Consider the following 15773-nt stretch of genomic DNA (forward strand, 5'->3'; position numbering starts at 1 on the left):
TGTGTCTGTGTGCATATATGAGTGTCTATCTGTGTATGTCTATGTATCTGTATGTATGTGTGACTGTCTGTGTTTTCTGTGTGTGTATGAGCATGTGTCTGTGTCTGTATGTGTATGTATATATAAGTGTCTATCTGTGGCTGTATGTATGTCTGTGTATGTGTCTCTCTGTGTGTATGAGCATCTATCTTTGTGTGTATGTGCGTCTGTGTCTGTATATCTATATGTACTCACAGAGGCCAGAAAAGGGTGTCAGTTCCCTTGGTGCAGAATTACAACTGGTTGAACTGCCTGATATGGTTGATTTTAACCACTGAGTCATCTCTCCCTAAGGGCTTTAAATGTACACATTTGGATAGAGTTTGTCCATCTGTCTGTTTGGGGTTTTGTTTGAACTAGAGTCTTATTCTGTATTGCAGTCTGGATTTGAATTCACTATACATCTGAGGGTAATCTAGAACTCCTTGCCTCCTTCCTCAGACGCCCAAGTGCTAGGATTACAAGCCTGCATTCCAGCTGAAATTTACATGTTCATAACTTGCATTTATGAAGAGTCTCAAAAAAAAAGATTTAAACATTATTTCTGTTAGTCCTGACTTCAAAAGAGAGATGAAATTTAAAGTGTGCTGGTTTCATTGAAACTTGTTCATATATTGTGGTTTGGGGGTAGATTATTGTTTCTTGAGAATTTAAAACAAGCTTAAATAAAAATGAAATTAACCTTAGTTTTCATCCTTCTGTCTAGTTAGGATGGTTTGATTTCTGTGTGTGATTCTTGGATAGTGGAGGACGTATGCTTAGCTACTGAGACTCTAGCTGTGTTTCTATCACAGTTTTGCTTTGCTCAGAATTGAATCTACAGCCTAGTGCTTGCCATTCGGGGATCCCAACTCACCCAGCCACTTACATAATATGGTCTTTCCAAGAATGTTAGTTACCATTGGCATGGGCTATCAAGGTTTAGAGAACTTTAATTTAGCCCATCTTAGATTTAAGTAAGATGTCAATAATGTTAAGCTGGACTCCAATATCGCAAATTAGATGGCAAAGTTAGGGACAGCACACTGTGGGCTTCCATTTGTGAAATCTGTGTGTGTGTGTGTGTGTGTGTGTGTGTGTGTGTGTGTCCAGAACTAATAGTAACATTTATTTATGCCCTTCAGGCTGCTGAACAGTAAGAACTTTGCCCGTGTTAATGCATTTAGTGCTCACAGTAGTTTGCCAGGCGGATCCCATCATCCAGGAAGGATTAGGGTTTGACCTGCCCAGAATCCCATCAGTAGTACGTTGTCAAATCAAGTCAGATATCCAAGTTCTGGTTCCTCGGGACTGGATTTGATTGGAGGAGATTATTAACTTTGCTCTCCTTGGTGTGTCCAGAGGTATCTGCACTACCACGTGTGACCTCCCCAGGAGATGGAGAGTCTGCAGACAGCCCACATGGAGTCACTCTACAGCAATCAGAGGTGACCACAGAGAGGTGAGTTAAAAACTGAGGCCTTTCCCATCACCACGTGCAGTGCCACGCACTGTGTCCTCGCCCCCAGGGGGAGTGCCAGAGTTTTACTGGAACAATTTTTTGCAGAGCTTGTAACTCTGAGAAAAAGGAAATCACCTTTTTCCTCACTCTTGATGGTGAGGTTTTAGTGACTATAAAGAATATTACAGCCAGCCCTGTTGGCGCCTGCTTCCAATCCCTGCTTCTTGGAGGGCTGAAGCAGCGGGATAAAAATGCAGGGCCAACTTGGACTACAGGGAGAACACAAAGCTCGGGTCAGCTTACTACAAAGAAGGGAGAAAAGGGAAGGGGTAAAGAGTCAATTCATCCTGTACCGAGAGCTTTGAATGTCAATGCTTTTGTTATATTGTAAAGCTGGGTTCAGTAATCCCAGCACTTAAGAAAGAAGCTGAGGCAGGAGATTGCTACAAATTTGAGGCTGGTCAGGACTACATAGCAAGACTGTGTTAAAAACAAAATCGGTATGATGGTTGGTTCATGCCTGAAATTCCAACATGTAGAGACTCAAGAAGTTAAATTTCTGCTAATTTGAGGACAGCCTGGACTACAGAGTCGGACCCTATCTCAACAACAAAGAAGAACACACAAAAGAAATAAAAACAAGACAGCAGGGCTCAGTGGCACACACTTGTAATCCCAGCACTCAGAAGATTGAAGCAGAAAGATCCAAAATTCGAGATTATCCTTGGCTACATTCCATTGAGTCTAGTCTGGCCTACAGAGTGAACAGGGTGAGACCCTGTCTCAGGAAAAAAGAAAAATAAATAAATAAAACAGAGAGAGACACACAGAGACAATGAGAACTAATTTGCATTCTCATCAGCCACGGCTAAGGATTCCTCCAGGCCCATTGCATCCTTAGCAGGGTCCTCGCTATGTCCTGGAGCCGCTTTCCTCACCTGTCTTCTTCCCAGAGCAGACTCATCACTGAAAGCACACAGAATCTTATAGGGATCGGGGTCCCAGAGCAGATTCATCACTGAAAGCACACAGAATCTTATAGGGATCGGGGTCCCAGAGCAGACTCATCACTGAAAGCACACAGAATCTTATAGGGATCGGGGTCCCAGAGCAGACTCATCACTGAAAGCACACAGAATCTTATAGGGATCGGGGTCCCAGAGTAGACTCATCACTGAAAGCACACAGAATCTTATAGGGATCGGAGTCCCAGAGCAGACTCATCACTGAAAGCACACAGAATCTTATAGGGATCGGGGTCCCAGAGCAGACTCATCACTGAAAGCACACAGAATCTTATAGGGATCGGGCTCTCAACACTGGTTGGCCTAGAACTCACTCGGTAGACCAGGCTGGCCTCATGGCTGCAGAGATAGATCCCCCTGCCTCTGTCTCCTGAGTGCTAAGATCATAGTTATCTACCACTATGCCCAGAAGCACATAGAGCTCGAAAGGGAGGGACCAACAAAAGTAGCAGTGACTGTCACCGACGCTGCTGACCTGAGTCCCACCCTCAGGACCCACATGTTAGAAGGACAAAACTGTCTCCTGCAAGTTGCCATCTGACCTCTGCATTCACATCATGGCATGTGTATATGTTCAGACACAAATAAATAAATAAATGTAATTTAACTTATTTTTAATAATTGAAAGCCAGGCATGATGGTGAACACCTTTAATCCCTGGCAGAGGCAGAGGATCTCTGTGTGCTCAAGGCCAGCCTGGTCTGCTTAGTGAATTCAAGGACATCCAGGGCTTTATAGAGACACCCTGCCTCAAAACAAAAATGAAGAACTTGATAACCTTTGGTAGTTTCTTTTGGTAGTGATCTTTTTTAGCAGATCGTCCTATTTGGTAAATATTATAAGCAAAAAAAAAAATTTTTTTTAATCGAAGATGCAAATTTGTTACCGCTCCCCAACTCTCCCCCATATTTGTTAATAGTGATGTGGTCAGTCAGTGGTGTATCCTTATTTGGTAATATTTAGGGGTACACGTACACAGGACTAGGGGTCAACTCTGTAATGTCAGCTCCATCCTTTCACTTTTCATGGATTCTGGGGAGCAAACTCGGGTCATCAGGCTTGGATCCTGTGTCAGCAAGCGCCTTCACCTGCTGATCCATCCCTATGGCCCCGAGTTCCTGTTTCATTTCAAAGTTGTAAACTTATTTTAAAATAATTTTTTGCTCTAAAAATAAGCTTAATTCTAACTCTTTCTATTTTTGATCTCGCACATTCCCCAGTTCTCCAGTTTTGGAAAAGCAGCCAAATGAAAATGGAATGTCTGTTCAAAATGAAAACTTTGAAGAGATCATAAACTTACCTGCTGGATCCAAGGCATCCAGATTAGATTTAACCAACAGTGAGAGCCCAGAAATTCCTTTGAAACCAATTTTGGCCTTTACTGATGAAGGGACACTTGGGCCCCTACCTCAGGTAGATGGTGTGCAAACACAACAGACTGCAGGTGAGCTCGTCTTCCACTGCCTCCTGTAATCATCAGAACTGATACCTAAAAGAGGGTGAATGGTTGTTTTGTTCTTGGAGGGTACAAGTAGGCCACTGTAGAAAAGATTGCGCATGGATCTTTGAAGTTGAATTTTGCGTTGCTTCAGGCGACTTCTAGGCCCTTTCTGCCCTCCCAGGGAGCACCTACCACTGGGTGCCCAGCATCAGAGAGACTTCATATTGACATAGACTCTTCTATAACGGATGCCCCACTGGGCCAGTTTCTTCAATGGAAACAAAACTGGGGCTTTGTCCCTCTTCCTCAGGTCGTCAATACCTGAAGACTCCCTTGGGTTCTCTTGCCATTATCTCTCACTTGTGTTTTGCAACCTCGATTCCTATGTTACTGCTGTCTTTTTAAAATACAGCACAACCCAGTTAGAATAGCAGTGGTAAGAACAGCACTCTAAACCAGGACCTCAGAGTCTGAGGGTCCTCCATTCCTCGTTCGTGACTTACCTGGTCTCGCTTGTACAGTCTTCAGGACAAGCTGACCTCAGGTCTTCCCGCAGAAAGAGCAATAGCTATAGAAAACAGTGTCAAATGTTACTAGCTCAGTGACCGCCGGCCCCATGACACAGACCCAGATGTTGAAATGGAGTCTGTAGAGAGGGCTCTAGTCAAACTGTTTTGCCTGGGAACTCTTAACACTTGAACAAGTGAAGAGGCCCCTGGTGAGCCAGTTCCCAAATGAAACTTACCCTCTCCTCCCCTAGGCTCATCCTGGCTTTAGTGAACTCCACCGTCTAGGCTGTGAAGATGAGTGTCTAGCCCTCCGGTGTGGCCTTGTGACTGTTAAGCCTGTTTAATGTTCTGTTGGTGGAAACAGACATGGCGGGCGCCGTCTCCTGATGTCACATCCCAGATTTGTTGGGAAGGAAAACCTCCCGTGTGGTTTTCTGCTTCTCTTCCCGTGTTCTAAATCATCCTTTAAGCTGTCATGCCCTTCTTAGTGCTCGCCCACCCTTCCATCACCTTTCCCTGGGAAATCGTCTCGTTTCCCATCTTGAGCGGTGTCGTGTTCCCTTGGGTGACCACTTATTAATAAGCATGCCTTCATCCTCCATTAAAGTGTGGAGCCCTAAGCATTGAACTGAGGATGCAAGACAAATAAATGTAGTTTTCTTAGAGGTTATGGATTTAAATTATCAAAGCATGGAGTTTCTAAGTCAATGATATTCCCTAAACTTGATTGAAAGGGCATGCATTTTTCCTAGTACTGGCATTAACTTGACTGTGCTTGTGAACACCCACACACTCTCCTGTTCTTGTTTACGTTTGGTTGGTTTGTGGTGCTGGGGATCAAACCCAGAGCCTCATGTGTGCTAGGCAAGTAGTCTACCACTGAGCTATACGTCCACAATTGCTTATCCTTGATACTATATAAAGTCATGGTGATTTTATTTTAGAAATATATAAATGTAAGCTATTGCCATAGTATTCTGTAAGTGAGATTTTAGATACATCTGTATTAATTTATTTTCTTTTCTGTCTCTTCATGTAGAAGTCATATGAACATTTCCTCTGAAGAACCAAAGCAAACATTTTCTATAATTAATGGAATTTCAGGCTCCGAAGGAGCACCTCTCTCCAGTTTTCTAAAGAGTTCTTGACCATCATTTTGAAAAGACTTATTAAAGCCAGCTAAAGACAACAGACTGGGCAGCTTTTCTAATCGTTTCGCCAATGTTCCTTATCTCGAGACCTTGAGGTGGCTTTTCCAGTGTGTTCCTTCTTAGCAAATCAATATTTTTCTGCATACTTTTAAAAAAAGGCATTTGACTATAAAATAAACTGACAAAGCTTGATTTTTCACAGAGATCTTTTCATTTTTAAACTTCAATATATAAAATTGGCAAAAATAAATACCTTTTACAATGTAATACTTGAAAATGAGTACCTCTTTGCTCTCCAAGTAGAGTAAATGGGAGTTGTCTAAACAAACCTACTTGCGTAAATGTTACTGCAAACGCTGTTTGTAGAAGCAGAAGATGGCCAGGCCACCAGGCTCTCATAGACACAGCTTGTACATGGGCATCCTGCAGAAGACCCAGCTGCCACAGTCTTTCCGAGACTACACCAACAAGGTTGAAAATGTGAAAACTTTTTTTTTTCAGAGCAAGAAAGTAATCTGCTGTCCTCTTAAGTAATGTATTTATAAAAGCTCCTTTTTCCGACAGATGAATTAAACAATGGCAATGCGCGAATATGCTCTAGTAGATACACTCCGGGGGAGACTCTTAGGACGGCACGGGCTATCCCTCAAGTTTGTATGTTGCTGCTGTCCCCGGTGACGGTGGGACTTATCTCTTTGCCTTACGTGATCACAAATGATGTGGGGGAAATAAATATTTAATATTCTTTAGATCAAAAAAGAGTTTGGTTCTGCTCGTTTCAGAGCAATGGGAACATGCTGGGATGTGGACTGCGGGGGACCCGGACCTCCTTGGATGTCCTTGGTCTGTGTGGTGTCCGTCAGCTCTTCGTCTCTGTCGTCCTTCTTCGCCTTTGCTGCTGAGCCCGGCTGTACAAACTTGCACTTTCATTTGCTAATATAAATTCAATTTTATTTTCCCACTTAAAAGACAACTAATGAGGAATGGAGAAGGGATGCTGAGGGAAACGGTTTTATGTGGAGTGTTAATGGGAGATAAATTTCTACCACTATGATGTATTGGTTTTATACAAAGAACGAATGATTGATCTATAAGATTTAATGAGAGACTATTCATCTATGGTATTGTTTCTTTTAAATCCAAGCACATAATCTTTACCAACAATTTGTAATTTGTTAAAACATTAATTTGTGCAGTTTTCCTATTATTCGGTTGTCCATGTACATCTAGATACTGTATTAAAAGAAAATCTGTTCAACAGAGTTGTTTTATTTATTTAAGTCTACCAAACATGAAACACCAATAAAGTCTTTGACATAGTTTTATCTGTAGGGTTTTTATGTTTTAGCTTCGCTCGGGTAAATACTCACAGGCACACACACATTCTGTCAGCAAAGTAGTCCTCGCTCAGCAATGAGGCCAGGCCACTCCTACCAAAGTACACCTCTTCCCCATGATTAATTCCTGAGTCTTCCAATTACCTTCCATCTGAACTTCACTGGCATTTCCCCAGCTTCTCCTATATGGAATAAGTTTATTAATATTCAAAGTAACCATTGTGTTTTGACTGAGTTGCCTTTTTTGTTTATATATTCATTAACTACAAGCTTTCTAAGTGATCAAGTTTTAATTAAAGGTAATATGTTTCATTACATTTTGTTAAAAACTACAGTGCCAGACAGTGAGTTTGACCTTTTTAATGGCTGGTTGCTTTCCGCCAGCTCTTGAAGACACTCCCTCAACAGTCTTCGGTGGAACACTACATTTAAGTGGACTGCTTGGGGCTCAAATGTAACCCTCACTTTGGGATAGGTTTGAGTGGCTTTTAGTTCCTTTCAACACTACTGAACATTGTGTAGGTCAGTTTGGTCATTCTCCAGTCAGGGTTCATTTAAAGGAAGCTTCTGCCTACTACAGAAAGGTAAACCTGTATGTTTCTCCTGCATTTCCTCACTACCTGAAACAAACTGACTTTCTCACATGGATACATAATAGCAAACTGAGCCACTGGAAGCTTGGGCAAGTCTCTTCCATGTACTTAACTGTTCCTGCCAGCCTCTTCCCTGATAGACCGTTGGTAAATCAGGCACCCTGTTCGAATCAGGCAACAGCATCTTAAACCTGAGTGAAGGTTGGAGAAAGGTTGTGCGAGTCTAACCGAAAGTCATTAGCTTACAAGATTGCTAGATTGTTAAACATCATTAACATTTTGACTCCATACATTTTTCTTGGCAACGCTTCCCTTTCAAGCTGCGTTCACCAAGGAAAACCCCATAATATTCCTTATGCTAACAAAGACTGCTGTTGATAAATTTGGTATTTCATATGCTGTCTATGGGACTTTCAAGGCAAGATAGACATATTTATTGCATGTGCATAAATATGCATTATGAGATTTTTAATGATTTCATTGGGGGTGTTATTTGAAATGGGGCGCCATTTTGTCATGCAGACTCATCTCAAACTCACCATCCTCCTGCCTCAGCCTCCTGATCCTGAAATTACAATGGGTTACCACACCAGCTCACATTCAAGGTTTGTAATGGCAACTTTTGAAAACATATCTTTACAGTGGTTTTACTGTTTAACTGGCCTTGACCTCATGGCAATCCTGCCTCAAAATCTGAGGCTGCTATTACAGGTTGCCATCACAACCCAAATCAAATATTAAATTTATGTAATAATATATTAAAATACATATTATACATAATATATTAAAATAAATATTAAATTGAGTAGACACCAATAAGTTCACATATCTTAATGCAATTTTTAAAAAGATAGTCTCACTATATCAGTTTGAGGCTTAGTTCGTATTTTCTAGCTTGCTTGCTCTTGTGATTGCTCTCTATAAGACAGTTTTGCTAGTCTCAAACTTGACATCCTCCAGTCTCTGCCTTCCGCCCCTTTAACCAATGGAAATCAATTACTCTTTAGTCTTTTCTGTGCTAGACATTAAAATACATAATGAACTGTAAATACAGTCACTGGATCATGTTAGCAAAAGCATAGTTTTGAAGATTAACTTTCAAGAAGCATCCTCCCTTGCTCCTTTCTGTTTTCATGTAAGAACTAAAGCACACTTAGAAATACTCTAGGTTGGGCTGGCTAGATGGCTTAGTCACTAAGAGCTAGTTTCACAACCAAAGCATCAAGAGACAGTGTAGGTTGTCATTTCCTAACACCTAGCTGGCCCCTCACTGTTTGGAGGAGACACTCTGAAGGCTTTGGGGAAAGGGGGAGAGGAGGCTATCATGTAAGCAGAAGGGATGTTTTCTGTTGTTTGCAGTTTTCTTGTTTCCTTGATGATTGATTTTATGTCTGACAGATTTGACTTCGCGTCTTCACAGTGGAAAGTCCCTTTAGCAATCAGTGCCATGATTAAGAAAATTAAGAAGAAATGTCAATTGTTTTAAAAGAAGTAACCGCAGGCTGGAGAGATGGCACAGCAGTTAAGAGCACTAGCTGCTCTTCCAGAGTCCTGAGTTCAATTCCCAGCATCCACATGGTGGCTAACAACCATCTGTAATGGGATCTGGCGCCCTCTTCTGGCCTGCAGATGTACATGCAGACAGCACTCATTAACCACCCCACCCCACCCCCCCCAGCAGAAAAAAAGTAGTAAGAAAATCCTGTTTGAATGATCAGTTCTCTGATGCTTCGCAAGACAGTAGGGAGAAAGGGTCAGAAGAAAGGAGAAGAAAACTGATAAAGCCTTACTTGGATCAGGTACCAGGTCTGCAGCTAATTTGCCTCAGACAGCCTGCTGAGTTGCTTGTGTGATTTTAGCTTTTATTACTCTTTACTCTTTGCGGGGCCCACCACCCAGCTCCCAAATAAATCACACACGGAGGCTTATTCTTACTTAGAATGCCCGGCCTTGGCTTGGCTTATATCTAGCCACTTTTCCTTAATTTATATTATCTCATCTACCTTTTGCCTCTGGGCTTTTTCCTTTTCTTAAGTCTGTATATCTTACTTTCGCTCCTACTCCATGGCTGGCTGGGTGGCTGGGTGGCTGGCCCCTAGCATCCTCCTCTCCTTGTTTTCTTGCTTCTTGGTCTTCTTCCTCCCAGATTTCTCCTCCTTTTTATTCCCTCTGCCTGCTAACCCACCCTCTCCTTTCTTCTGCCCAGCTATGGGCTGTTCCACACTTTATTAGACCAATCAGGTGTTTTAGACAGGCAAAGTAACACAACTTCATAGAGTTAAACAAACACAAAACACATCTTTGCATCATTAAGAGAAACGTCCCACAACATAAACAAATGTGACACATTTGAAGATAATATTCCACAACATTTGTGTTTCTCTTAAATTTTTCCCTCTAACTGGGAAATGATGCCCATCTCAGTAACTAGAGTCGAATGATAAAGTCTTATGCACATTAGTCATCGTTCAATAAATGATACCACAGTTTTGAGATGACTGTGGAAGACGGCCCTGGAGAAGGCGATTAGTAGGGAAAGGAGCCGATGAGGGGGAGTGCCACTGTTCTCGGTGTTTCTAATGGTATCCTTAAACGTCATAAGCACTGTAATGAGATGCTCGTTGTGGGCGTTATACCAGGGGAGCTAAGCAGGAAGGGAACCATTGTCTTGAGAGCAGAATAACAAGCTTGGGGTTTCTAATCCTTTCCAGGGGTTACTGTATGTTACTGTTGTAATTTATCGACACACTTCCACCAGCCTCTCCCAAGAATTACAGTTGCTGGTTATTTCTGTATACTTGAGGCATTTCCTGACATCCTTCAACACACCTGTCCTGTTGACACCAGGACATGCTAACCGCTTTTCCAGAGATCACCATCGTCAGTCTTGGGCACGGGAGGCTGCTGGAGGAAGCTAGAGAAGCAAGGGAGCTCTAAAGCAGTCACTAGGAAGGATGGAGCCCTTCACATTCTGGCTTTATTTAGCTATGACTTTTCCTCCCTACGTGGAGTTGCCCCTCCCAGATGCCAGAAGAGAGGGTTTGGCGAGGTAACAGCTGTATCCCCTTCTGAGATTGGGGTATCAGAGAGAGTATTCTTGCTTGTGTATTGCTAGTTATAAAGTCCTCCTCTTCTGAGTAGCTGGAAGAATGTTTCCCTGCTTCTCAGCTGGGCCTACCCTTCAGTCACCAGTGCCTTCTGGCCGGGGCATTGACCGTGCCCTACAGTTGTGAATTAATTGATGGACAGTTGGCAAAATTAAGTGGGGTTTGTTGTTTTTTTTTTCCAAGAAGGGGTTTCTCTGTGGAGCCCTGGCTGTCCTGGAACTCACTCTGTAAACCAAGCTAACCTCAAACTCAGAATCCACCTGCCTCTGCTTCCTAGGTGTTGGGGCTAAAGGTGTATGCCAACACTGGCAAACAAGGGGGAACCAGCTTTAGTGACTAATATTTTGCCAAGGTAAGAACAATAAATGAATTCTCAAGGCTTCTCTCAGATCCATTCCCTGATGCCTTATATCTTGACTAACACAGCTGAAGGCTCTTGTCTAGAGCCATGAGTGACAGCCTGGCCACCAAGAATCAACCCTGCGATATGTCTGTATTATGCAGCTCTCTCTCCAGCTATGTGAACTCTTACCTCCTGTGTACTTCACTCCCTTTCTTCACTGGATTAAACTCCTGTCCCTCAATGGCTTGTAGCTGCTCCATTTGGGGAGCGATTCCATTTCTTCTCTTGTTGGTTCCCTGAAGGCGGAAGTCACAAAACAATCCCACACCAGTTCAGAATAATGAATAATAAGGGGTTATTTATTTAGGGGAAACTACAGGTCACTGTCCTAGATCACAGTCCTCTGCGTAAACAGGAACAGAGTCTAGCAACCAGAAGCAAGAGCGGAAAGCAAGAGAGCTAGCACAGGCTTTACAGCTGCTTTTACAATATAAGAGACCACGCCCAAGTGGGCTGGTATCTTAAATGCTATTGGCTGAAGGAACAGAATGTGCTCCCACAACAGTTCCCTTTGTGACTTAGATAAACTACTTAACCCTCATCACAGGAACTAGAGTTATAGCTCAGTGGTAGAGCATTTGTCTGACGTGTGAGGTCCTCCATTTCATCTCCAGTACCTGAAAAGCACTCTTGTCATAAATCCTGCCTCCAACCCTGTCTAATGGCAATGCATGTCATCCCAGAACCATCGGGATGGAGTGATGTTGATGAACCTCAAGTAGCACTGAGGATGCATGGCCACCCCAAGAAATAAGGACAAGGCAAAGAAAGTATCTATCTAGAATCCCAGCGGTAAAAGGGTGCTAACGCCATGGTTTGGGATTTCTAGGCTCTGGAAGTATGAAACAATAAAATACAATTATAAGAGGTGGGATTTATGCTGGGCAGCAGTGGCGCACGCCTTTAATCCCGGCACTCAGAAGGCAGAGGCAGGTGGACCACTGTAAATTCGAGGCCAGCCTGGTTTACAATGCGAGTTCCAGGACAGCCAGAGCTGTTACACAGAGAACCTTGTCTTGAAAAACAAGACAAAATGACAAGAAGAGGTTTTATTTATTCTGTGATTTTTAAAGTTATTTTTTCAGGGGTGGGGAAGGATACGCACCATGGACAGAGGACAACTTGTGGGAGCCAATACTCTGCTTCCGGTCCTGTGTCAAGTGGTCAGTCTTGGCAGCAGGTGCCTTCACCCACTGAGCCATTTCGTTGGCACAACATTCTTCAATTCTGTATGCTTTTAGGCATGGTAGAGGAGGAGCCTACAGCCAACTTGGGCAGCATAGTACGAGACCATCCTAAAAAGGGGGATGGGGACAGGGCAAGAAAAATGGTTTAGCAGTAAACACTGCCGCTCTTCCACATAGAAGCTTACAACTGTCTGCAATTCCAGATCCAGAAGATCTGATGCCCTCTCTGACCTCCTTGGATAGCAGTGAATCCGGTGACATATGTATGTGTGTGTATGCACATACATTATATACAGGGAAAACATTCACATACATAAAATAAATTTAAAAAAATAAAGACTAAGCAGTGGTGGCACATGCCTTTAATTCCAGCATTTGGGAGGCAGAGGCACGTGGATCTCTGTAAATTCAGGGCCAGTCTGGTCTACAAAGGGAGTTCCAGAACAGCCAAGACTCCTATACAGTGAATCCCTGTCTAAAAAATCCAATCAAACCAACAACAACAACAAACCTGTATACCCTGTTGTAATGGCAAGATGGTTTAATGATAAACTCAAAGAAATAAAAAGTGAAAAAGTCTGACTCTTCTTTGTCTTTCAGAAACAGAATAGACAAATAAGCAAATAGTCGTGCGAAAACTAAAGCCGGGTTTCCTCAGTGTGAGACTTCTTAGATACACACAATGGGATGGCGGCTGGGATAAAGCGCTGGGAATTGAATCAGTCTGGAGGTTTGATATGAAGTGTTTCAGATACTGGGTTCTGTGTGTATACTGTGTGTGTGTGTGTGTGTGTGTGTGTGTGTGTGTGTGTGCATTTATCTCTTAGCTCTGTCTACCAGGAGCAAAACGACACAGAACAAAATGACAGCCCACTGACGACAAGCCTAGAACCTGGACAGTGATTACTAAAGCCTGCCCCTCTAAAAGGACCTATAGTCCTTTGCAGAAACGGCCTCCACTAGTCAAACGGGAGCAATGGTTACTTTCTGTGGAAGTCTGTGCGTAGAGACAGTGACTAGCTCTCTTTAAAAGCGTTAATCATCCTCCCAATAAGCCAGGAGCCTCGGGCATTGAACACCTTCCCTAAAGACACGCGGCTGTGAAGGGGCAGAGGCGGGCTTGGATCCTCATCCCCTCTGGCTGGTTCAGGCTGCTTGCCACTCTTCTACACTTGTTTGTAGAAAGAACAAATTGCAATGGATGGATGGATGCATGGATGGATGGATGGATGGATGGATGGATGGACAGACGGACGGATGGATGGCACTCTTCTGGCTCTTGGATTCGCAGGACACATTTCTTAGCTGTTTTTCTGGAAACTGATTCATTCAGCATGGTGTTGAGGGTTGACCTGAAGTTATATGTCTTAGCAATCGTCCCAAGTGATTGTTAAAATCCAGCCTCTTTCTTTGTGTGTGTGTGTGAGTGTGTGATGCCTTCTCCAGAGCTGATGTGTTGACCTGACATCAAGACTCCTTATCTGGCACTCTGACCCATGTGTCAGCTGTGTTTGGTCCACAGTAGCCCTCCTGGAGCTGAAACTGTCAGCTACTCTCTTAGGAGGAAACTAGGAAGTATTTACTTCTGTGTCTTTCTGGTAGTGAGCATGGTCACCTGGAGTGAGCCCTGGTTATGCCTGTCCCTCGAGGTGTGCATTAATGGGACCTGGTTACTCTTCCAAGGGCCTCTGCATACAGATTAGATCTTCAAGCAGCCAGAGCCCCTACCTGGTTCCCACAGGCAGCCTATCTCCCCAGATGGCTCTGGCTTGTCCCCATCTCTACTCAGCAGATCTCTGACCAGACCTTGATACACTTTGTCCCCAAGACTCAAAAGAACCACCAGACCGTGAGAACCATTTGTAGCCTCACTGAACAGCAGCAGGAACTGCCGCAAACTAAAGGAGCTTCGAGCACTCAAATCACAGAGATAACGCTCTTCAGTTCTCTATGGTCTGAGCGCCCCTCCCTGTTTCCATCTCTGACAAGGCTATTCTCCACCATCCTGCAGCCCACACCGTTTCCCAGCGCTCCCTGGCCCTCTCTTGATAATGACATCATTACTCACCATCCAGATGGAAGTGACAAGGGTTGCCATGACAAAGCAAACAGGCTGTGCTGGCAAGGGGCTTTTCCGTGGGTGTGTGTATAATCTGAGCTGTGGCTCTCAAGGCTGAGGAAATCTGACAGACTGGAAATCACAATAAAATAGAAATGGCACGGGCAACTTGACTAGATGTTTAAAAACATAAATCAGCACAATGAGTTCATGAAAACGGGGTCCTTCATTATGTCTAAGGCTGAATAATCCAGAAGTCATCTAATTCTAGACTTAAAATATGTTGATAACATTAAACTATGACCAAAAAAAAATGATTGCTTTGCTTTTGTCTCTATCTTTTCTTTCCAGTGGGGGTTTGGGAGGGGCGTCTCTGAGAGTTTCTCTGTGCAGCTTTGGCTATGCTGCCTCTGCCTCCTGAGTGCTCGGATTAAAGGTGTGTGCCACCACACCCAGCCTTCCTTCTGTCTCATATCTCCGGGTTATTTTTTTCTGTCAATCAAACAAGAATGATTATGTTTAAGCAGAATCTGCGGCAATATGTATAACAGTGACCATCTCTCCTAAGAGCATACTCTGAGCAGGTCTGGGTGGCCTCTCTGGCATCTTTCCAACATCTGATAAAGGTTATTATTCAAATTTCAAAGATGAAGAAATGGAGGGATTTAGTCATGTGAGCTGGCGTGCCTCTGGAGCTGCCTCTGGAGCCTGTGTTCCCTCTTGCAGACACAGTTAAAAGACCGTGACAGAAAACCTCCATATCTAACATCACTATTTGTGCTAAAAAGAAAATGTCTAAAAAACTAAATCGAGAACGAAGCATCTAGGAGCGTTGCATGTCTGCCTTACCTTAGCCCTGGAAAGAACATAACAAATAAAGCTAGCATCCAAAATCAACGGTCATGGGCTATTTGTATTAACTCATCTGTCCATTTTGTTTGCCCTGTTGTTCCCATGGAGACAGAGCTCCTCAATTTCTCTGGAATTCAAACCACCCAGGGGATATGACTGTGCAAGCTTTGAGAGAAGCCCAGTAGAGAGAGTTACTGTGCAAAAGCCTAGAGCCCTGTATGGTTTGTTCTCTCTCTCTCTCTCTCTCTCTCTCTCTCTCTCTCTCTCTCCCATTCCTCCCTCCCTCTCTCGCTTTCTCTCCCTATCTCGCTCTCTCTCTCCCTTCCTCCCTCCCTCTCTCGCTCTCTCCCTCTCTCTCTCCCTTCCTCCCTTCCTCTCTCTCTCCCTTCCTCCCTTCCTCTCTCTCTCTCTCTCTCTCTCTCTCTCTCTCTCTCTCTCTCTCTCTCTCTCTCTCTCTCTCTCTCTCTCCCTCTCTCTCTCCCTCCCTTTCCTGTGCTCCTTAGAAACTGAATGGTATGGATCTTGTAATGAGACACAGATCTCATAACATGATTCTCCATTTGCAAGCTTCTCTAGGTGAAGAGAAAGAAACCTCCATGGTGATGGGGCATTTCTGACTCGCAGCAGCA

The 15773-nt window shown here is 43.6% G+C and overlaps 1 protein-coding gene across 3 annotated transcripts in view; it reads left to right on the forward strand.

Annotated features, from left to right (window-relative positions):
* The window catches only part of Map7 (microtubule associated protein 7), a 140999-nt gene extending 134135 nt beyond the window's left edge, over nt 1-6864 (forward strand). For all 3 annotated transcript variants that reach the window (XM_038338849.2, XM_038338848.2, XM_038338850.2), the window contains 3 exons: nt 1381-1480; nt 3726-3949; nt 5495-6864. In XM_038338849.2, coding sequence (XP_038194777.1) covers nt 1381-1480; nt 3726-3949; nt 5495-5505 — 335 coding nt within the window. In that variant the 3' untranslated portion in view covers nt 5506-6864. The remainder of the gene's footprint in view (nt 1-1380; nt 1481-3725; nt 3950-5494) is intronic.
* Nucleotides 6865-15773: the final 8909 nt, after the last annotated feature.

This window comes from Arvicola amphibius, chromosome 8, assembly GCF_903992535.2.
Source record: "Arvicola amphibius chromosome 8, mArvAmp1.2, whole genome shotgun sequence".
Classification (NCBI taxonomy): domain Eukaryota; kingdom Metazoa; phylum Chordata; class Mammalia; order Rodentia; family Cricetidae; genus Arvicola; species Arvicola amphibius.